The following is a 21,848-nucleotide window of genomic DNA, read 5'->3' as shown; positions in this document are numbered from 1 at the left end:
TGCTCGTATATCGATCGTACAAATAACCCTCCTTCAAGTTCGTGTGTGTGTGTGTGTGTGTGTGTGTGTGTGTGTGTGTGTGTGTGTGTGTGTGTGTAGGTGTGTGTGTCCGTGGTGGTTGCGACACCTCACCGCGTCGATTGCTTGCTACCGTGCAGGGCCATTCCCGATGAAGGGTCTATAGAGTTCCTGCAGGATACTGTGTACTAACCAACTAACTAGTATTCTATGTACGCCGGTGGAGACGATCATTTTTTGATTTATGTCCGATAAAAAAAAGATCAAATTAAAAATAAGAAATAAGAGAGAGAAATCAATCGAGAAGAAGTGAGTATAACTACGGTACGTATGTATACATTTGCCTCCGTGTTATTTGGCCTTTTTTTTTTTAGCAAGTAACATCTACGTATTGACGGAGAGAGCACTGTAAAAGTCAAAATAAAGGGGGTCAAAAAGGGGTACACCTCATGCGACACTGAACAGTAACGTAGCTACGTAGTTAGTGCTTGGGTCCAAATTCTTAATTGTCTGATATGATGCTGAGTACGTTATTTTCACGGTCATACCGAGTCCTCTCGAGCAGAAGCAGCGATAAAAGACCAAGATGCGAAGAACGGTTACGTAAAGGTAGGTGAGCCTGCTTGGTTGTTCAATTGCTCGATTCTTATGCTCAGTGTTAGGTAGCTTGCTCCTTTTTCCCCCTTTCATAGGGTACTGTATCGTCCGCCGCCACCCTTGATTACTGCTGACAACTGAGCGCCGCTCAATTGCTCATTCAGAAAACAAAATTAAACGATTGACTGGGAAATAGCATCTGGGTCCCCCAAGAGGCATAGCGAGAAAAGGCAAAGTTCGTCACTTCGTGGTCGCAGTGTGTCGCGTAGCATTAGGTAGTTCAATCCTCCTGCGTACCACGGTCGACCCTGCAAGTCCACCGTCCGCGGCACAGACGTCACGGATGTCTTACTGGGGTTCCGTCGGTCGCAACAAGACTTAGTCAAGTCAAAAACACACCGCATTTTGTCTGTATACATTCGTTACAAGACCAAGCCTTCTGGGCAGTTAGCGAGCGGATCCAAAAACTCATGCGGCCTTTTCGCCTGTTTCTTCTTCCCGATGCTCCGGGGACGCAGGGACATACTCGTCGGTGTCGAAGTGGTAGAGTTTCGGTTCGACGAGACCCTTGCGACGCAGAACGTTCTTCTTGAACCAGTACGGCGCGACCTGGGAGACCTGGTAGTGTTGGTGTGTTCGAGTGGGCACGGCGAAGACGTAGTCCAGTTCTTCGAGAGACCTTTGTTTCGTCTCGGGAAGCCACAGGAAGATCATGAGGAAGGCTATGGCGTTGAGCCCCGCGTAGAAGCCAAACGCTCCTTGTGGCGTCATGGCCTTGAGCATGCGAGGGAAGGTCAGGGATAGGACCGAGGCCCAGAAATTGTTGGTCGCCACGGCCCACGACATGCCCACCTCACGATGCGACAGCGGGAAGACTTCTGCAGAGTACGTAAACGGCACAGGGCCTTCTCCTGGCGAGTAGAAGATGTCGAAGAGGTAGATGAACAGCGCAATTAGCCCCAGATGAGCGTCGCTGCTCTCGGGGATCCAGAAGCAAAACCCGGCCGCCAGAAGCGTCCAGCACATGTTCGGGAACGTGAAGAGAAGCAACGCCCTTCTCCCAAACGTGTCGATCGTCCACACTGCGGGCCAGGCGAAGAGGAAGTTGATCAGACCGAAACCCCACGAGGCCAAGAGGCTGCCGGTATAAGATGCCCCTGCATTCGCGAAAACCGTGCCACTATAGAAGGCGATGATGTTTATCCCGCACATCTGTTGCGCAATCATGACAATACCAGAGGCTTGAGTTGCACGACGGATACGGGGAATGGTAAAAAGCTCGACGAAGCGGGTGAAAAAATTGCCGTGAGTTGAGGCCGCTGATTCCTCAATCAGGATGTCTTCCTGCACCAACTGCGCGTGAATGTAATAGAGATCACGTGCAGCTTGCAGAGGGCTCCTTCGGAGACGCAGAAGAGATCGATAGGCTTGCGCATGCCTTCCCTTCTTCATGAGCCAACGAGGAGACTGTTGGACAAACAACGGTTAGAGGTCTGGTCAGAGAGATTAGAAATGAGACAGACGGACTCACCTCAGGACAGAAGAAAATGCCAATGACCAAAGGCACGGCAGGGATGAAAGCCGAGCCGAGCTGGAGTCGCCAGGCGACTCCAGTATCCTTTATGGCCAGGTTCGCGCACGTGCCGAGGAAGATACCAAAGGCTGTCCAGACTTGCCAGCTCATAACCAAACCGCCACGGATGTTGGTGGGTGCATTTTCCGCAGAGAAGACAGGTACAGTGACTTCTTTGAGGCCCATGCCGATACCGAGAAGGATACGGCAGGCGACGAGTTGGCCCCAATGCTGGATGAAAGCAGAGCCGATAGGAGCCAGCAAGGAGAAGACGGCGCCCAAAAAGATGGTGCCACGACGGCCGATCAGGTCGTTGATAGGATCGGAGATCCAACCGGCGCTGCATGAACGTTAGCGACGTGGAAACATATCAGTGAGGAAAGAGGAGCTCACAAAAAGGCAATGGCAATGTAGGGACAAGAGTTGATGAAACCAATCAACCAGGAGTTATCTTCACACGTCCCCTTGGCCTCACAAACGGGGCCGGAATCAGGAATGCCCATGTCCTCGGGGAATCTGAGGTTGGCGGCGTTTGACCCAGTCTGATCCCATCCTTGAATGGCAGCAGCGACCGAATTGAGGACGATGGTGTAGTAGAGGATCTTGGGATGTCTCCAGCGGTGGGTGACTTCCTCACGCAAGAACTGACGCTCCGACTCCTCGATCTCAGGGATACTTTCGAATTGGTGAGGGCTCTGGGCCAAGATGGCGCCTTTGCGAAGCAAGGGAAGAAGGTCGCTCAACTCGTTCTCAGTGGCGTAGTTTTCGACATCTTGTAGCAGTTGTTCGCGAGGGATGCCCACCAGAGGGTTTCGGACTCTGTGGAGACAAGTCAGCGAAGGTGTTCAGGTCCGAGCATAGAAGTGGAAGGGCGTGGTTTGAGGTATAAGCTCACTCTCCGGTCAGATTGTTGGTCAACTCAGCAACGCTTTGCTTGCGCCTGGACTGATCGGTATAGAGAACACTAGATCTTCTAATCTCATGCTCGTGAGTGCCCTCATCTTTGTGTTCGGCCATGGCTGTTGCTGTTGTTGACTAGAATTCGGGGGACGCGAGAGAGGATGTGGAAAGGAAGAGAGTGTATGGCTGTGTGTGTCTGGATAAGGTCGGACAAGTGAACTTTTGAGAGGGGCATGAGGAAGCATACAGGGTGAGACGTGCCAGGGCCCACGAGGCCTTTTTTGAAGCAAGGTGCGATCTTGGGAACACGGCATGGGCAAAGGGCGAGCTAACGATGGTCCTGAGGAGACTTGAGCTTTTCGACTTGCTCCTTGCGTGACTCGCGCCTTCTGATCGGAGATGGTGGCGTCGAGGCCAGTCTGATTCTCCAGACACCAAGACCCGTCGGTGAAGCCATGATACCCTGTGGCTGGCTTCGTCGAGCTGGTCAAATGAGGGGAAGGGCGTTGAGTAACGCTGTTGGCTTGAGCTCCCCTGCGGTTGTCCCAGACCGGGGTGATTGACTGGAGAGTTGCCGCATCACACGACGACTCGACCAGGCCAGGAGGTCGTTCTGCTGTACACCAGGGTGTCAGAAGTCCGAAATGCTTGTCCGAGGTGGATAAGGCCACTAGGCAGGACTGCCCGGTATGACAGTGGGCAAATTGGAACGATGGACAGAGACGCTGAGGGCCTTTAGCGTGCATCCCCCGCCATCGGCGTCAGTGGCGTCGTCCATGTTGATGTCTGTGCACCGTTCGCTGCTCGTTCTCGCAGGAGGAAGATGGTCAGTGTTGTTGACTGGAAGACTCGGAGCATTCGTGAAAGTCGTGGTCCTGTCCGAGGGTGCATTGTACAAGGTACTGCGAAGTCCAGACAACGTAGAGTTGCTTCGCCAAAGCTTGGATGAAATTTACTCAAAGTCAAGCAAAGCTTACACCAAGACTTTTTTGCTGGTGGAGTGTTTTTGGCCTTGTGGCTTGTTGGCTTTTGGCTACTTGTACCACTACCGGGGGATTTGCAGCTAAAAGGCTCCGCTCGTGGATCCTCCCCAGAGAGGCGTTTAGGTGCTATAAGCCTATACACTACGGAGGACACTGGACGGGGCCCCCTAGAGACTTCAGATGCTACCTTGGAGGGACTCGATATTGAGGCACTGTCCGCCCACCGACACCCGCCAGAAGCAGCTTATGGGGCAAACACCGCATTTCCCAGGGACTCGAGAGACTGTCCTCCCTCCTGTTTTAGCCTTGGTGACTTGACGTGGCGGTCCAGGATACGGACATGGTGCTCGCAGTCGAAAGCGGCCCAGTACGAGACTGTTGGCTTCGTCGTCAACGTCAGGCGTCCAGCCAAGTTTGCCCGTCCCAGGCAAAACCTTGAGAACACGAGAGTCGGCGAGTCCGTGACCGAAAACGGCCCAAATAGTCTGAAATATTACACTGCACGACCTCGGTAAGTAGCTGGGCGTCACCAGGCTGATTCTTGTGCCGATCATTCCATTTCCCCATACATGGCGAGTACAATAGACCACGGCTTACTTTGGTCTCCACCGGAACTTGTACTCTTCTGTACTCGCACACCAGGCCATCAGCTGATCAAGGACTCTGGGACTATGCAGGTCTTGCCTTGATTGCGTGCTCACTTTCTTCGCCTGGAGACCCAGATTCCCTCCCCTCGTATTCCTCGACAGCCTCGTCTCGAGATCCCCCAGTCCCTTCTCGAAACAGTCAACTCTACCCGAGCATTTTCCCACCCCATGTCAGCGGGATGTAACTGTACGGTTGCCTTTCTCAGCAGATCGGCCATCGAAAAGCATGTCGATATTTCCATCTGCTTGCCTTGGATCCCAATTTGCCGATCTAGCCGATGAAGAAACCTCAACTGGAAAGCACCTGATTACAAAGCGGGAGCCATCTGACTGTCAAAATGGGATACTCAGGGTTAATGATGTGCCTATCATGAAGAACCGGCACCCAGAAGACGGTAAGAGCATGTGGGGGATTGTTCCCCTTTTGACTATGAGGTGACCTTCACAGGGAGTCCCGATACGACAACTGGGCTTCGCACATGGGGGGCAGTCCACGACGATTGACCAAGTCTCTGGGCGGCGGACTGCAGCTCACGCAACGTTAAAAGATATACGCGAGGTGCATTAACCCCTTGAAAAGGAAACCCAAAGGCAGAGTTCCAGAACGCATGCAACCTTTCTTTTTTGGTAACCATAGGTACATAGGTACTTACTACTTACTTACCTGGAATAACAAAGTATTCAGACCTACTTAGTTACTTCCCTGCCACCTTTCGAATGGCGGCCACAATGTCATCAGGACCGAGTCCCTGCTCGTTGACTTGCTCATATAAACCGCCACTGCCCTCCTTGCGCGCGCCCATGGACAGATACTTGGGAGCAAGGTGACGCTCCAGCAGATGAGTGCCCATTCGGGATCCAAGACCGGTCTTCTGTGCGATGGATTCGACCACGAGCACAAACGGCGACGAGCCGTAGATCTTGAGCGAACCCTCGTCGACGGTGTTGAGAGTCGGCTTATTGACGAGGCCAACATCCAGGCCGTCTTCTCGCAGTCGCTCGACGGCGTCCAGCGACCGGTACACCATGTCTCCGTAGGTGACGACGTAGCCGGCCGACCCTTTGCGGATGAATTCGTCCTTGCCAGGAACAAAATCATAGCCCTGGCCGTACAGGGGATCCTCGGTGCCTTCTTTGTAGATGAGCGGCAGCTTGGAGCGAGTCGAAAAGATGAATCTCAGGCCCTTTTGGAAAAACACCTTTTGGACGACCGCCTTCATCTGCTCAGCGTCTGCAGGGAAATAGAGCGTCGTGCTCTCGGCGTCCATGAGTCCGTTGTCGGCGAAGAAGTGGTTCAGGCCGAAGTGGCACGTGTTGTCGGCTATCTCGTCGACGCCACTGTGGGAGAAGTGAGAGAGGACAGAGCAGTTGTTCAAGCGAGCCATGGTGACCTCGGAGATGATCATTTCAAGGAACGCCGAAAAGGTCGAGAAGACGCCCTGGATCGAGCCGTCACTGCCGAAGCCGAAGCCAGCGGCCGCCGAGAAGTTTCCACGCTCCATGACGCCAGAAGGGACAAAGACTTCGGGATGCTTCTGGTGGATGGCCTTCAGACCCGTGGAGCCTTCCAGGTCCGAGTCGATGACCATGACGCGCCGAGCAGCTTCATCCTTGCTCAGGCCATCCAGCACTGCGTTGACTGCCTCGCCAAAGACCATGCGGTTGGCTATCTTGTCCTTGGACGACCCTCGGTACTTCCACGGATTGCTCCTCGGTTTGATGTCGTCGTAGAAGGCGAGTTGCTCCTTGCTGTAGCCTCTGCTCGTAAGGTACTTGCGCGCCAGCTCAACGGGGATGACATCGTGCGCCTTGACGGAACCTTCCAAGCCTTCGATGTGTGGAGCCATGTTCCGGTCGACGATCAGAGCCGCAGGGCCGGTGTGTGTCAGCACCTCGCAAACCTTTGGGTAAAGCGAGTCAAGGTCTTCTCCGTTGGCGCGGACAACGTGCAGGCCGTGACCGGCCAAGGTCCGCCCGATCTCATAGCCCTTTAGATACTCCGAGGGCTTTGCGGCGATTGTGACATCATTGTTGTCGACAAACACCTTTATGTTGAGATTCCGAGCCACTGCGATGCGTGCGGCTTCGGCGTCGTTTCCTTCCTGTTGGGAGCCGTCGGAGCCGAGGAGAAGAACAGTCTTGTCCTTGTTCTTCATGGCGACGCCGTTGGCCATGGCCCACATGTGGCCCAGGCGACCTGAACTGAACTTGATCCCTGGCGTCAAGCCCAATTCTGGGTGTCCGGGGAGTTTGGAGCCTGCCTCGCGGTAGTCCAGTAGATGGTCAGGGGCGATGTCCCCATTGAGTGCCGCGAGAAGGTACTGAGTCGCGACACGGTGTCCGGCTTCGTCGAAGAGAGCATCAACGAATTTATCTGGGTTCCCGTTTATCATGGCGAGCAGGATGCACACCTCGGGAGCGGTGTCGAAGGGTCCTCCTGTATGGCCGGCCACCCCACGCGCCGCCCCCGTGGCTGTGAAAGCGACAATGGCATCACGGAAGATGTCGATGTTGTGCTGCAGATCCTGCTTCTGCTGCGGACTAAGTTGGCTGTTCCCAGGGTCGAGGGAGAGCTTCTTGAACTTGGAGAGGTCGACAGGTAGCTTAGCGTTGTTGACCATGTTGGCGCGTAGGGGGTCAGAACGGGTAGTGATGGGAGGTATCGAGGAATTTGAGGACACGAATTCGAACACTCACTGTCTGAAGAGAATTTAAAGCAGATGGAGTGAGTTCCTACCCACCTTGAGAGATGCTGAGTCAAGGCCATGATGAAAGTAGAAAACAGCCATGATTCAAGGGCAACGTCATTTGCATGGATTCTCACAGGGATTTCTATTTCCGGCTTCCCGGAAGGCGATGTGAGTCCTCGTACTCGTAGAGACACACCTGAAGAAGAATTGCACAAACGGACCGGGACCGGTGTCGACCTTGCAGCCGTGGTGCTGTTTGTCCTCCTCGTCCAATCCTCGTCCAAGAAGAGAAGTGTAAAGTGCAAGCACGGATATATGTTGATCGGCGCCCGTCTTGAAGCCATATTCACCCCGCCTCCATCTCGATTTTCGTACCGCCTCAGAGGGACAGCATAGCCTAGACTTCCACACATCATCGCTTGTTGTACTCTGTCGCTCGTGCTCGTCGTTATGTCGCAAGCCTTGAAAGAAATTCGAAGGACGGCATGCGAAGCTGTCTCTGACAGACTATAGCTCGAGGACGGACTAACTAACGCCACTGTACCCGCATCCATCGCATCCCGGCGATCCTGCAAAGTACTATCTTACTTACCTAACTACTCGTGTCAGTGGTGCTGTATGCGTGCACCTGTGTGCTGTGTACTCCATGACTAGTTACTTGATTTACTTAGTGGACTTTCACATGCTTATACGACCTCCGGACAAATAGTCAGTTCCTTATCATCGCACGCACTCCGCCGCGCCTCTACCCAGATGGCCGTTTCGAGACTTGTTGTCCTTCTGCATGTACTTATCCGGACTCACAGACCTCTCAATCTGACATTTAAAAATTGCGGCTTGAATCGCCGGTAAAACGACAAGACGAACGGCAATGTCTACGCCGGGTGCGCGAGCGGGTCTGGAGACCTTTGACGACCTCAACATCGAGTACGAAAACGCCTATCGCGACAACGCATTCAAGGTGGCGTGCGTGAGAAAAGCCATCTCCCTCGTGCCGCCGGGCTCTCGCGTGTTGGACGTGGGTTGTGGCACAGGCATCCCCGTATCCCAAATGCTGGCCGAAGCCGGACTCCAAGTCGTCGGGTTCGACATCTCGCCCAAGATGATCGCGCTCGCTAGTACACGAGTCGAGGGCTCCTTCAGTGTCTCCGACATGCTCCAGTACCGACCCCAGGGCGACTTTGCTGCCGTGTTTATCATCTTTGCACAGTTGCAGTTGTCGTATGCCGATTTTCATGCCGCCGCCTACAAGTTCGCGCGGACCTTGGTGCCTGGCGGCGTCTTCGTCATCGGCCAGATGCCGGCGGACAAGTACGTGAAGAATATAGCCGACTACGACGAGACGGGCACTTTCGTGGAGGACTATGACGCGCCGTTCATGGGCGAACCCCTGCCGACTTTCATGCTCAGCGCACAGGGCCAGCGAGATTTTTTGGCTTCAATGGGCCTGGACATCGTCAGCGAGACGATCGATATGTTTCAGCCAAAGAACCCGAAATGTGATCCGGAGGAGCAGCAGTATATAATTGCCAAAAGGACGAGTGGCGCACCACTCCAGCCGCCAAAACCGCTGCCCAAGTAGGTTCTAAAGACTATTGTAGATATGAGTCTTGACACAGATTGGCAGAAAGGCAGGAAGGCCTCGGGTTTGTTACGTTGGAAGCCCGTAGACTAAAGATCCAGGGGTCCTCAATGGACATCTTGCCCACCATCATACGATGTATCGGGGTGGTGGCTTTTTGGACAAGCTACTTCCACTAGATCTTCATCTCTCGGCGGCGATGCCATTGATTTGCCCTTCAGTGGACAAGAAACTACAGAACTGCTTCGGATAGCCGAAACGCTTCCCAGAGCCACACGTAGTGACTTCTCACTCAGTACGTGCACTGTCATTAGCGATTGCTTTTGAGACGTGCTCCACCTTCACAGGTTGATATTGCTGCGAGGGAACTGCAGCTGCCTTGTGTTCTTTTACAATGTCGAGTTTTTCATCACCAAATTCACGAATGAACGTCCGCGTGTTCATAGTTTTGGCTTGCAACCCTGTGCTTTCCTGCTTATATCGCTCCACAATCACCGCTCGGCCGACACTGGTCTGCTGCAGCAGTGACTTCAAAGCATGGAAAGTCGATCTTCGTGTGACACACATTATTAATGCCACGATGAGAACGCAGCTGTACAGAGCCAGAACAACAATGGCCAATATTGCATAGACGAGGTGGTATCGAGTCACGACGCCGTAGGAGAGGACTTCCACGGTCGCCGTGTCAGGCACATGCTGCTCTTGGCGCTGGACATACGTCGTCGTGCTGCTGAACTTGGAATTGAGCTGGCCTCTGGAAGAGGTGATGTAATTCGCCGTGATGTCAGTCCAGATCAATCCGAGTATTTTCTCGGTGCCCTTCTCACTGTATCAGAGAGTTAGCATGAACAGCTTCTGGGAAAATGCTGTAGAGGGCCCTACCTCTTCGAGAGTTCTTGCCACTTCCGCTTCAAGGGTAATGAGAATTGGCCCGAAAAATCCGGAACCTGTGTACTCACACCACCGAAGACGCTGTAGAGTATCGCGAGGACGCTGATTGGGGCTTCACATCCCAGCGAGTCGGAAGATGACAAGCTGCCTAATCCCAACGCGGCAGATCCAGCAGGGAGATACATGTAATCGCGACGCATGGTCCACAGGGCAGGATTGTGTTCGTGTTCGTCGCCGACGAGACCCCAGATTGGTTGAATATCAGACAAATTCCAGCCCTCTGTCTTTTCGACAGCCCAAAGAGGCGTCGTTGCATTTGATTCATATGTCTGAGGTTTGGCGGCTTTCACAACCAACTTGTCTAAAGACGTACCATTTGTGAAAAAGGTAACATTCATGATGAATGCCCTCACTGACGTCGAGCACGAGTACAGGGGTGCGCTATAATTTGTCCCTGGATCAAATCGGCCCCCGGAGTCGGTCGCGTCGATGTTGTAGAATGCACCAAGTACAGCTCCGCCGTGATTAGCAATGTGAGAAATGTTTGCCTGGTCTTCGCCTCCAAATCCTTGAGTAACCAGGCCTACAGATATCGTGTTAGCTTACTCGAAAGTCGGTGCAAAGACGGGACATTACATACCAATATTTTCCATCAGAGACAAGTTTTGACGGGGATCTGTGTCGATATACACGCCAGGTATACCGCTATCAAACGAACCTGTCCTTGCTACGCCAGGCTCAAAATACGAACCGGGAAGGAGAAATTTCCTGCCAATGGAGCTTGGGTGGTTTTCGGAAACATTCAACTGGGCACGGAGGTTGAAATTGGTCAATACTGCTCCTTTGTGAGCTCGTCCATAAAGTTGTGGTACCAGCTGTGTCTGGTTCAGATCGATGTACGGATAGTCCTTCTGCATGTGAACGAGTCCACCTTGGTCAACGAGATAAACCTCGTCACTCGAACCACCAAGGGACGCAATCCTGAACTCAAGAGACAGATTGTTGGTCACACACACAGATTCAGGCTCCAGCCACAAAAGATTCTCGCTCCATTCTGCACCGGAGTGGGCGTCAAGCGGGATGGTATGATTTCTGAATCCGAGACCGCCATTTTTCATGTCTGCAACAATCCCATCTCTTACAACAAAATCGTTGGCGAGCACGATCATGTCGCCGTATTGGATATCCCCAACGCAGCGTTTCTCATAAAGGTCAACCTTAGGTTCGAAGCCGGTGGAGTTTAGCAGCACGCTATCCTGCTTCTTTTCATCGCGTTCGAGAGTATACGACCTGTACTCGAGGTCGAAAGGAGTAGCTACCGTGGATCGATCGCCGTCACGACCACTCGAGAAAATGGCGCTAAGGTTTGAGGGGATCACCGAGCTTATGTACGCATCGTCAGAATCCCAGTTGATGTACGACCCAGAGATGTTCTGAGTAATGTAGAAACCATGATCTTGACCAGGACATGACATCCAGGTGAAAAAGCCGCACATGCGGCTGGTGTTGTAGTCATCTCTCGACAACGTGGTTTGTCCAATAGGAGACGTATCTTGCGCGGATGCAAACACACCTGACTGTGTCGACGTCGCAGCAACCTTAGAGTAGAGCCCGAGTGGAGTGACAACCGCAGCTATTGCTAGAAGTAGAAGCCCCAAGGTCGAAAGTGTCGAGAGAAAGACCACTCTTTTGCTGACTTTTGATGTGGCAGCGCCGTCGGTCCTCAATATCGATGGCCACCAGGACCCTCAATCACCAATTTCAGTTTTCAGCTTGATTTGAAGTTGAAAGGAGTGTATTTACCATTTAGAAAACGGCCGGTGACTGTCCTGCCCGCGTTTAGTGGAATGTCAACCCAAAGGACGCACACTCACCAAGTGATGGCGTTGCTAGACTCTGGGGCAAGTCCTGCCAAAATGTATACCAGGAGCAATGGGAAGGTGAGTTGTACTCAGGATTGTCAGTGACAGAGCCTCAACTTGCAACGCACTTACAGAACACGACTCCCACGTTGATAACGCCCGCGACCTGTCCCACGCTTAAAGCCATACCGAACACAACAGTGTTGTTAGAAAGGTTAGCGAACAAAGCTGAAGCAGGCTGTATGGGGAGCCTTCCAAGTTCATGCCTATATCTGTTCCAATTTGGCACTCACATAACGAGCATGCAGACACTCCGCCCTTGAGGCTCGTCAAGCGCCAATTGTCCCTCCTTGGCGCAGTGGGATTGTAAAGACAGCTCAATGATTCGCTGGGAGACCGAATACGATGCCTATTGCAAAAGCGACGTGGTCTAAAGAGTCTTTAGTCCATGGTACTGGACCGGGGTGGGTAATTTGGAGGCTGAGGCTTGTGTGTCTGACTTGGACCACCAGATGGTTACTGTAGCTCGAAGAGACCCCTGTTCAGCACACAAATTGCGATACATCATGGAGAGTGTCCACATAGAACGCTCAGGAAGGCCAGAGCCACTGCATGCCATGCAAGTCTCCGCGAATGAGGTGATGCTTTGTTGTATGTCAAAAGTCTGGCTAGCAGCCTCAACAGGGTAGATGCCTGATGGCGTGGGGGCGAATACTTGGCAAAGATCTCAATACCCCTGTCTCCAGCCTGGACTGTCCTATACAGTACGAAACCGGTGGCTTGGAAGCTGGAGGCTCGGAGTACCCCGTACCGTCTGGCCATTCTCGGTAGATGCTGGGGGGGATCGACATTGGAACCGCTCCTGAGGATCTCCCGTCTGTTACATTTGCTTGTCTGGTTCCGTGACACAGAAATGGCTTTTCTCTGATCTCGGCGCATGAGACACTGAGACGGAAGTCATTGGAATATCGGCTGTCCGCAAGGTCACACTGTGGTTACTTTCTCTCCAAGCTAGCCACGATCCGGATGTGTATGATACTTGTCCCCTGAGCAAGTTTGGAGATCTAAAGATGGCACCCATGTTGATACTGTCGATGGTGATTTTCTTCTCACCCATCCTCGTATCTTCTCAGACAGACACCATCACAAGTGCAGCATCTTCAACCGCTCTCTTTCCTCCGTCTGGCCTGGATTGTTGGGCTGAACCTTCTGGTGTGTGTTTGACAGCAAGTTATATTCAGCACTCATGTCTCGCGTACAGCACCTTCATTGATGATCTGTATGGCTGTGAGTGCTCGAACCATTATGACTCCGCATGGACCGCGTAAGGAATCTAGCAAGATTGTTTTATGGCAGCAGCACTGACCATTGTGCGAAGGTGTTCTCTGTGTCAATCCTATTATAACACGACGACTTGGGGTGACACGCAAAAGACTGATGCCGTGGTCGCTCAGTGCCCCTCGATACTTTCAAAGCTGAGTGCTGCCGCGGCAACCAGAACCAGCTCGTCGGTCGGACCGAGTTCAGCAGATGCTACAGAAGCATCCGCCCCTACGACCACGGTGGTTTCACAGACATCAATCGCAGGCCAAGCAACGGCCACTCCGAGCACAAATGCTGGACAACATCAAAGGAACGGCGGAGCAAGCTTACTGGAAATCGGAGGGGTAGCCATAATGATCTTGGTCATATAGAATAGGATTGCTGGCCAGGAGAAGTCTGGCGCTCGACCCAGGAGAATTCCAGACAGACGGGCGGAACAGTAAAACGGCTGATATTGCTTACCAAGACGTTGATGGCTGCCCTCCGCGGGTTAGCTAAGAATCACCCAGGCATAACTCCCGACGTGTTAGATGTCGAATTTAATGGTAGAATCGTTGTCGAGAGCACATGCGTTCAAATGATCACCCTGCGCGCCCATAACGCGTCGAAAGAATGACGAGCCTCGGCATTTCCCTGCAGATCCCTGACTGGAGGTTGCCTCACTAGTCTAACTGCGCCATAAGCCCAGTTAATGGTGGACATTTGACTACACCGACAACCCACACCCTTGAGAGCACCTGCAATGGTATAACTATCCATCTTTATTCTCCTTGGTCTCTGTACCGCCAATGTGAGAAAAAGATCAATACGAAACAAGTGCCTTCTGCCCAACATGGCTGCACCGCCGGAAATCACATGCACCAACCTCTCGGGCAAGTTCGTCATGGTCGGTCTCCTCCCCGTTGCGCTCTTTCAGCCTTCAGCCTGCTGATATGAATCAGAACAAGGCCCTGTCTGACGACTTCGACTCTGTGCTAGCTTTGCAGGGCGTGAGCTGGCTCACCCGCAAAGCCATTGGTTTCGCTACCGTTGTTTTAACCATCAAGGAATACAGTGAAGACTCGATCTACCACATTGACATCACTTCCGTGGCCTCAGGGCTCTCAACTACGCAAGAGAATCGCACACTCGATTGGAGCGAGAGAGACCATACCGATAGAATCTTCGGCCATGTGCGAGGCAAATCTCGAATGTTTAAGACAGGCGAATATCAGATGGAAGGACCAGGGTCGCCAGAAGACGCTGCCTTCCTCCAGGCCGAGAAGCTCAAGGATGGCAAGACTGATTCGACGTTTCTCGACAACGAACACGTCCAGAGCTGGGTAAAGAGCGTTGATGGAGGGAACTGGATTGCTGAACAGATCTGGGGATTTGAAGAGGTCGACGGCCAAAGAAGATATACTCGGCGTGTGCTTGTGTGGAAAGACGGGAAAGAGCAACGAGCCCGGCTTGTGTACGACTACAAGGGACAAGCTGCGGATGAAAACGCTGCCGGAGACGACGATCTGGCATATGGCGAGGAATGAGTGACGGTCACTGTCAGAAGCTCGAGAAGGTTATGAACTAGGTTGCAATCCAACAGCTCGTTCCCGTTAAGCAATTACAAGCCTTGCCAACAGCGCATGACAAGATGTAGTTAGCGCTCACGCTCTCATAGCCACCATTCGGACGAATACCATCGTCGTTCATGTCCCCCTTTACTATTGATGATAGTTTCGACCCAGTAGATAGCAGGAAGAGACTATTCCTATCGACCCCGTATGACGTATAAGGTTGACGTATGAGGGAAGCGTCGTCTCCATGTCTCTAGAAGACAAATAAAACTTAAAGAAGAACTTACATTTCTCAGACAAAATGTCCCGGTGTCGCCCCGTATGCCCGTATGTCCCGCACAATTATTTTTCCGCACCGTCGAGGCATTTACGTTTAGAGTTTAGCGTCTTCGCACAACGAGGCTCAGGCGTATGATACGTCCCTTTTCGGCTCAGAAAGCGTGATTTATGTGCACTGGGAAATGCCTCAGACAAAATCACGCGGCTCAGACAGAGCAGGATGGATTTCCATGGACGAAACCTTGATCTTCGCTGACGTGCTGACTGACTCGTATAAGACTTCGCCTCCCTCTCGGGGATCTTGGGCGTGACAACAGACACATCATCAAAACACATCACCCCATTTTATCGTCAAACGACGTTCAGTTCAGGTCTCAATCTCATCAAAGCATCTAATACAAGCACAAGCATAAACACAAGTACCTCTACTTTGACTCACATAGACGACTATCACTCGCCACTATTCAATAACAGCAACAAAATGCATTTCCTCGGTCACAAGCATAGTCAACAAGAGGGTGCAGAGGCTCAACCTCGCCGATCCTCTGTTCGTGATCTTCAAGCGAGAGCATATGCGAAGTGGGTGATGGAGACATCCATTCCACGAAAGCACCACACAAGCAGTTTCGAGGCCGAACGAGCCCGACGACATTCAGTGGCAGAGGATCAGGAACTAGTCATGAGGACGTAAAGTGAGGAAGATTCCTTGAATGCTGGAGTTGGTTTGTTCTTTGTTCCGGAATGGAGTGAGGTCTATCATCAAGACTGATTCCAGCCCCTGGTTTGCTTCTTGCACCTGTCTAATAAATAGTTTTATTCCTGATGTACGAAGCACGGCTCCGTACCTGGGGGGCATGCATAGTGTAATCACGTGGTGTTCTTACATAACCGGGCTTCTCCAAATCGAAATCTCCGACTTGTACCACGCATGTTCAGGCTTGTGCTTTTTCGAGAGGGAAATTCTAGACTCACTGCCTCGTTTCCCATCATCCGCGTTTCGCTTCGTCGCCTTTCTCTTTCGCTTCGCAGACTGTACTTTAATTCATCGACATAGCCTCTCTTTACGTCAGATTCGCGATCCCCTCGCTGCTTCTGGCTTTGCGACGTTCATGACCTTTTCTACGGCTACTCCGAAGCCTTTTCCGGGTTTACAAAAAGGAGAACAAAACTTATTACCACAGGCTCAAGAAACTGGGCAGGTGGTACCAACCGGGCACACTGATGATGCCACATCGGTGACCAAAGAGAAGCCTGTGGCTAAGCCATGGGCTCATTTCGTTGCAGGAGGGTTTGTCACATCCCAATCGATGTGTAGGGTTTTGAAGTGTCACTAACCATTTTTTATAGAATTGGTGGTATGACTGCAGCCGCGTTGACCTCTCCCCTTGATGTCCTGAAAACGCGACTACAATCAGATTTCTACCAGGCACAATTACGGACGCTTCACGCGCAGCACCATTATCCCAAAAAGACCACACTCACCTCTATCCCTCGATCCGCATTCTTCCATATTGCAGAGACTGTACAAATATTACGATCGATATATCAACATGAAGGATTCCGAGCATTATTTCGTGGGCTCGGCGCCAACTTGATCGGCGTAGTCCCTGCGCGGAGCATCAATTTCTACGTCTACGGAAATGGGAAGAGAATCTTGAACAATTACTTCAATCCGGAGGGGCGAGAGAATGTCTGGAGTGTCCATCTTGCAGCAGCCGCTATTGCTGGAATTGCCACGGGTACGGCGACCAATCCGATTTGGCTTGTGAAGACGAGACTACAGTTGGACAAGAACCATGCAAGTAATGATCCGACACGTGGGAGACAGTACAAGAACAGCTGGGACTGCATCAAACAGACCGTAAGACACGAGGGCATAAGGGGACTTTATCGAGGTCTATCAGCGTCATACCTGGGAGTGACAGAGTCCACATTGCAGTGGGTTCTCTACGAACGATTAAAGCTCTCACTTGCCCGACGTGAAGCCAAACGCCTGAACACGCCAGGATACGTGCGGACATGGCTGGACGACACCGAGGAATGGGCAGGAAAATTTACAGCAGCCGCTGGTGCCAAGGGTATAGCTGCCGCGATCACGTATCCTCACGAAGTCGTTCGCACGAGATTACGGCAGGCCCCGACTGTCATCACCGAAACGGGGAAGGCGACTGTCAAGTACACGGGGCTTGTACAGTGCTTCCGGCTGGTTGCGAAGGAAGAAGGTATGGCAGGGCTGTATGGAGGCATGACGCCACATCTGCTCCGAGCGGTGCCTAGTGCTGCGATCATGTTTGGAACGTGAGTACATGTTGGAGAATCTACTTTCACCAATTGCTAATTTGTGAGCCAGATACGAGATCATACTCCGATTGTTCGGGACGACGTCGTAATGGCACTTCTCTTCTTCGACTCATGACGAACTGTACATCAATCGAATGCCATTGACTAGCTCAGTGTGCAGTCTGATGGTGGCTGTGGTGGTGTCATATTAATGTCCAAAAAATCTCTTCTCGGGGTTTGGCGCAGCCTTAGGATTAAGGAGACGCGAAAGACTCCGTGTATCTCTAGGAAAAGCGCTTGATACCCTCCTCCAACCCCATGTCATCACATCATGTACAACATAAGACATTGTATATCACTCGATCACAAACCAACTAAATCCCATAATGCCCATCGGCAGGCTTGTTATTCCCTAGCTTGATTTAAACAACTGAATCGATGTATTCTCGAACTGTCGCTCCATGGACCGGTACTTTGACCATCACGTGACTCTTTATTTACATGTTCCGTTCTGGGATGCGTTCCTCGTTCCGTAGAAAGAAAGTAATTCGTGATCTCAACCCGCGACCACGATCAGCGACCACGACCAGCAGCACCGCCGTCGGCAACATACATTTCCACGATTCGACTTGGATAGCAAGGGTATCGAGCGTCACGAATACGGAAAAAGCAAAATGTCATCTAGTCTCGATTACGCCTCGACGCTCTCGGCCGTCCGCGCCCAGCAGGCCGAGAACCCACTCTCCATCCTCGCGCTGGCCGAGCCCATGACGGCGTCACAGACGGAATTCTTTTCATCCGGGCGCAGCGCGACGAGACAGAGGCAATCAGACGTCTCCTCCACCAACAATGCCTCGACGGACACGGGCATGGCCGACTCGCTCCAGCTGACGCCCGCGTCCCTCGCGGCCGACCTGGCGCACTACAAGGACCTCTTCTCCAAACTGCGCTTCAGCTACCTCGAGCAAGTGACCAAGGAGAAGTACCTACGGAGCATCGTGGGCGACCCGCCCAGCGTCGTGGGCCACGAGGAAAACGCGGTGCTCGAGGTCCGCCTGGGCGCCATGAAGGCCGAGCTCCAGGACAAGAAACGCGGCGTCGACGCGCTCGTAGAGAACATGGAGGCGCAAGCGAGGACGTTGGCGGCAGTGTACGAAGACGTGAATGCCAAGATCGCCGTCCTGGAGCGCGCGAACCCCAATGTCGACAGGTTGCGCGCCGAGGTTGAAGCGCTGCGACGCGAATTGGTCCAGAGACAGGAAGGAGGAGAGGATGGGGACACCATCAACAACAGCCGCAACAACAGCGCGAACGCGAGAAAAAGAAGAGAACGTGATGATCCTCGCATGAATTTGAGTCTGGATGAGACGGCGAGGGCGCTCGAGGAACAGAACGCCCGCATGGCGGGAGTCGAGGAGCGCATCGACGCGCTGGAGAGGGACATCCCCTCTAAAGTCGCCAGGCTGGAGGAGGTGGACCGCGAGTTGGCCGAGCTAGATCGCAGAAGGAACGAGAGCGTCAGGCTTGCCGTCGAGGGGAAACGGAGGAAGGAAGCAGGTGGAAGGGATGAGGTTGAGGAGTTGGGGAAGTGGTATCGTTGTCAAGAGGTCGTGATGAAGGGGTTGGGGTTGGATGTGAACGAGTAGCGGATGGTGGTCACCGTCGTAATGAATTTTATGCCTGGTTGCTCTCGGGTTAATGGGATGCTTTATGGTTGCGAGCATGGGTATGGCGGGACATGAGTGGTATGGGACGCGTGACCCTCAATGACATGATATGACGGTACCTCATAAGGAGTTTTTGGAGTTTCAAGAATTTGGGCATGGGAGTACTGAAGTGCTGGAGTCATGGAGAACGTCCTGAAGGATCGAAGCATCAAGTTTCAGGAGCGCTTCGTGAACGACCGAATGACGGGATGACTTTGTAAGATTATGTACCTACCGGGAGAAGACAGCGGTTTGCGATTTTCACGACGAGAAAGTCTAGAAACTAAGTTCCCAGAAACGCAAAGGAGAATAATGACAAGAACAAGAACAAGAAACAAAATACTCGATGGTAGATGTTGTGGATTGCTATCTACCAAAGCAAGCTGAAATTGTCATCAGCCGCCCGACGTTTGGAAACGCCTTTTTGGACAATTTTGACAAGGGAGAGAGCATCCCGACTCACTGGGTCGAGGTGGTGGTTGTGGTTCTTCTCCTGCATTTGGGGAATTTCTGCAGCCATCAATGATTCATCTGCCTGCGTTTTCTTGTTCGTTTTGTCATCTTGCCAATATCTCCCATCGGAACATGACTTGGCAGCCAAAATGAGAGGACCTCGGGATAGAGACACCAGATCGATCAAGCACCGTAACAGCAAAAAAAGCTGACCGTTGCCGGACTCGTTGCATCGTCTACTCCTCGTCCTCGCCACCCTCCTCGTCACCCTCCTCCTTGGACTCGGCGGCTCTGGCCTTCTTTCTCCTAACGCGACCAGGACGGCCACCGCCAAAGGGACTCGTCAGGGCGAAGTCGATGTGCTTCTGGCTGTCCAGTCGGACGATGAAGCTGGGGACGTTGACGATCTGCTTGCCGACGCGGATGTGACGCTGCTTGATCAGGACACGGGCGTGGTGGATGGACTTGGCGAGGCCGAGCTTGTAGACGCAGGTCTGGAGGCGGCGCTCCAAGAAATCCTCAACCTTGAGCGCAAGCACGTAATCGAGCTTCATGCGGGATTCGTCGAGCACACCGACACGGACGAGACGTCGAATCAAGGCATTGCCTTCGAAGAGACGCTTGGGGTCCTTTTCGTCGAGGGTGAGAAGTTGACTGTAATCAATTGCAACACGTCAGTTTTCCCTCTTCTTTCTTTTTCATCTTCCACTTTTTCCTTCTTCTTCTCTCCGTGAATTCTCCTGCGAGAGAGAGAGAGAGAGAAACACAAGATCGAAGCAGATATTTTGTAGAGTAGAAGGGGGGGATTTTTCATACCGAGCAGCACGACGAATCTTGGACAGGGTAAGCTGGACACGCCAGACTTCACGCTTGTTGCGCAGACCGTATTCGCCGACAATCTTCAATTCAGAGTCTCTATTCCAAGCGACACACACAATGTTAGACAAAGGGATATCTCAGACATGAAGCACAGTCAAGCTAGTGCTCAGTGGCCAGGATATAAAACGTACAGACGAGCCGACTCGAATGCTAGAAGGCGCAGGCAGATCGTTAGCTGATTGATTCTCTATTTTCCCTTCGACTTTCCAACGAACGCAAACAAGGATATCACACGCAACATCATCACAACGCAAAGGTTGATCCAATGGGGCGGTGTGCTGGGGGACGGCGGGACTTACGTCGACGAGGGACCTTGTAGGTCTTGGAGTAGGATCGTGGCGCCATGATTGCGATAGATCCTGCGCAACGTTTTGAGGCTGTTGCAAGTGGTTGTCTTTCTTGTCGTGGGATGGAAAGGAAGACGGTTTTCGCAGTTTTGTGGGTGCGTGAAAACGAAACCGACTAATGGTGCCGCCGCCTGCGATTCGCGAGAGCGCCCAAAAAATGCCAAGACCGCACACACAAAAATCGATTTTCGACTAAACTGCCTGTTAGACTCACCATGTGTGTGTGCCCACTGGTCCCCCCCAATTGCGCTTGGTCTTGGCACATTTTTGGGGCCTGCGCCCAAACCACCACACTAACACCTGCGAGCAACGTCGAAATTCAATCCCAAGCCGACACAACCACCAACCGAACGACAACTTCCCTGCCGTCTCGACATAATCCATCGCAATGGGTCACGCTGCAGGTCTCCGGGCTGGTACGCGATATGCGTTCAGCCGCAACTTCCGCCAAAAGGTACGCCCTCGAATCCGTTGAGAGAGAAGGAAAAAATATGGCGACGACGAGGAGGACGAGGTCACCACCTACAAAGTAGTGATGAATGGATTGACTGACATTTGCGAATTTTGAAAAATTTCTAGGGTATGATCCCTCTCGGCACATACATGAAGACCTACCGTGTCGGTGACATTGTCGACATCAAGGCCAACGGTGCCGTCCAGAAGGGTATGCCGTACAAGGTTTACCACGGCAAGACGGGCGTCATCTACAACGTCACCAAGTCGGCCGTCGGAGTCATCATCTACAAGAAGGTCGGCAACCGATACCTGGAGAAGAGAGTCAACGTCCGTGTTGAGCACATTGCCCACTCGAGATCGAGAGAAGAGTGTAAGTTAAAATCTACAACCAAAAAAGCACAACCACCCACCGACCATCATCACCATGTACCCAAGAAGGGATCTAGAATAACTGACAATCTTTGCTTTTTTCCCCCATCCACAGTCTTGACCCGTGTCAAGACCAACGCCCAACGCCGTCGCGAAGCCAAGGAGAAGGGAGAGTCCGTCCAACTCAAGCGTCAGCCCGTCGGTCCCCGAAAAGCCCACACCGTCGACCTGACCGAAGTCGAGAGCCTTGCTCCTCAACCATACGATACCCACATCTAAACAAAAACCACCGCGCCGTTCGCTTTTCGCTCCTTTCGACTCAAAGTTTGTAGGGAGGGTTGTGAATACGTGTGGGCGTGTGGGATGTGATTGCAGTTTATTTTTTCTCGAGGAAGCGTGCTTACAAAGGTTGACTAGAACCTGGGGCGCGATTGTATCTGGGAGATGAGCAGAACAAGAA

General features: G+C 52.4%; 10 protein-coding genes across 10 annotated transcripts; 6 read left to right on the top strand and 4 right to left on the bottom strand.

Moving 5' to 3' along the window:
• Window positions 1–1,083: 1,083 nt before the first annotated feature.
• PV08_05474 (uncharacterized protein) lies at window positions 1,084–3,205 on the bottom strand (the record flags this gene model as incomplete). Its single annotated transcript, XM_016379817.1, has 4 exons — window positions 1,084–2,082; window positions 2,147–2,528; window positions 2,582–3,007; window positions 3,084–3,205. 4 exons carry the CDS (start codon window positions 3,203–3,205, stop codon window positions 1,084–1,086), a joined length of 1,929 nt encoding a protein of 642 aa, XP_016235644.1.
• Window positions 3,206–5,413: 2,208 nt separating this feature from the next.
• PV08_05473 (uncharacterized protein) lies at window positions 5,414–7,339 on the bottom strand (the record flags this gene model as incomplete). The annotated part of the gene is made up of 1 exon (XM_016379816.1): window positions 5,414–7,339. The coding sequence occupies one exon, from the start codon at window positions 7,337–7,339 to the stop codon at window positions 5,414–5,416; it is 1,926 nt and encodes a 641-aa protein (XP_016235643.1).
• Window positions 7,340–8,279: 940 nt separating this feature from the next.
• On the top strand, window positions 8,280–8,990 carry PV08_05472 (uncharacterized protein; the record flags this gene model as incomplete). Its single annotated transcript, XM_016379815.1, has 1 exon — window positions 8,280–8,990. One exon carries the CDS (start codon window positions 8,280–8,282, stop codon window positions 8,988–8,990), a length of 711 nt encoding a protein of 236 aa, XP_016235642.1.
• A 288-nt stretch (window positions 8,991–9,278) lies between these two features.
• Window positions 9,279–11,930, bottom strand: PV08_05471 (uncharacterized protein; the record flags this gene model as incomplete). The annotated part of the gene is made up of 6 exons (XM_016379814.1): window positions 9,279–9,816; window positions 9,873–10,482; window positions 10,522–11,628; window positions 11,685–11,710; window positions 11,756–11,831; window positions 11,876–11,930. 6 exons carry the CDS (start codon window positions 11,928–11,930, stop codon window positions 9,279–9,281), a joined length of 2,412 nt encoding a protein of 803 aa, XP_016235641.1.
• A 1,968-nt stretch (window positions 11,931–13,898) lies between these two features.
• On the top strand, window positions 13,899–14,592 carry PV08_05470 (uncharacterized protein; the record flags this gene model as incomplete). The annotated part of the gene is made up of 2 exons (XM_016379813.1): window positions 13,899–13,952; window positions 14,008–14,592. 2 exons carry the CDS (start codon window positions 13,899–13,901, stop codon window positions 14,590–14,592), a joined length of 639 nt encoding a protein of 212 aa, XP_016235640.1.
• A 787-nt stretch (window positions 14,593–15,379) lies between these two features.
• On the top strand, window positions 15,380–15,589 carry PV08_05469 (uncharacterized protein; the record flags this gene model as incomplete). The annotated part of the gene is made up of 1 exon (XM_016379812.1): window positions 15,380–15,589. One exon carries the CDS (start codon window positions 15,380–15,382, stop codon window positions 15,587–15,589), a length of 210 nt encoding a protein of 69 aa, XP_016235639.1.
• A 418-nt stretch (window positions 15,590–16,007) lies between these two features.
• On the top strand, window positions 16,008–17,200 carry PV08_05468 (uncharacterized protein; the record flags this gene model as incomplete). The annotated part of the gene is made up of 2 exons (XM_016379811.1): window positions 16,008–16,186; window positions 16,246–17,200. 2 exons carry the CDS (start codon window positions 16,008–16,010, stop codon window positions 17,198–17,200), a joined length of 1,134 nt encoding a protein of 377 aa, XP_016235638.1.
• Window positions 17,201–17,852: 652 nt separating this feature from the next.
• PV08_05467 (uncharacterized protein) lies at window positions 17,853–18,824 on the top strand (the record flags this gene model as incomplete). Its single annotated transcript, XM_016379810.1, has 1 exon — window positions 17,853–18,824. One exon carries the CDS (start codon window positions 17,853–17,855, stop codon window positions 18,822–18,824), a length of 972 nt encoding a protein of 323 aa, XP_016235637.1.
• A 749-nt stretch (window positions 18,825–19,573) lies between these two features.
• Window positions 19,574–20,561, bottom strand: PV08_05466 (40S ribosomal protein S9; the record flags this gene model as incomplete). Its single annotated transcript, XM_016379809.1, has 4 exons — window positions 19,574–19,991; window positions 20,154–20,252; window positions 20,348–20,366; window positions 20,516–20,561. The coding sequence occupies 4 exons, from the start codon at window positions 20,559–20,561 to the stop codon at window positions 19,574–19,576; spliced, it is 582 nt and encodes a 193-aa protein (XP_016235636.1).
• Window positions 20,562–20,951: 390 nt separating this feature from the next.
• Window positions 20,952–21,667, top strand: PV08_05465 (uncharacterized protein; the record flags this gene model as incomplete). The annotated part of the gene is made up of 3 exons (XM_016379808.1): window positions 20,952–21,017; window positions 21,143–21,389; window positions 21,504–21,667. 3 exons carry the CDS (start codon window positions 20,952–20,954, stop codon window positions 21,665–21,667), a joined length of 477 nt encoding a protein of 158 aa, XP_016235635.1.
• Between the last annotated feature and the right edge of the window lie 181 nt (window positions 21,668–21,848).

The sequence above is a fragment of the Exophiala spinifera genome (assembly GCF_000836115.1).
Source record: "Exophiala spinifera strain CBS 89968 unplaced genomic scaffold supercont1.4, whole genome shotgun sequence".
NCBI lineage: Eukaryota > Fungi > Ascomycota > Eurotiomycetes > Chaetothyriales > Herpotrichiellaceae > Exophiala > Exophiala spinifera.
This window is presented reverse-complemented; position numbering and strand designations above follow the sequence as displayed.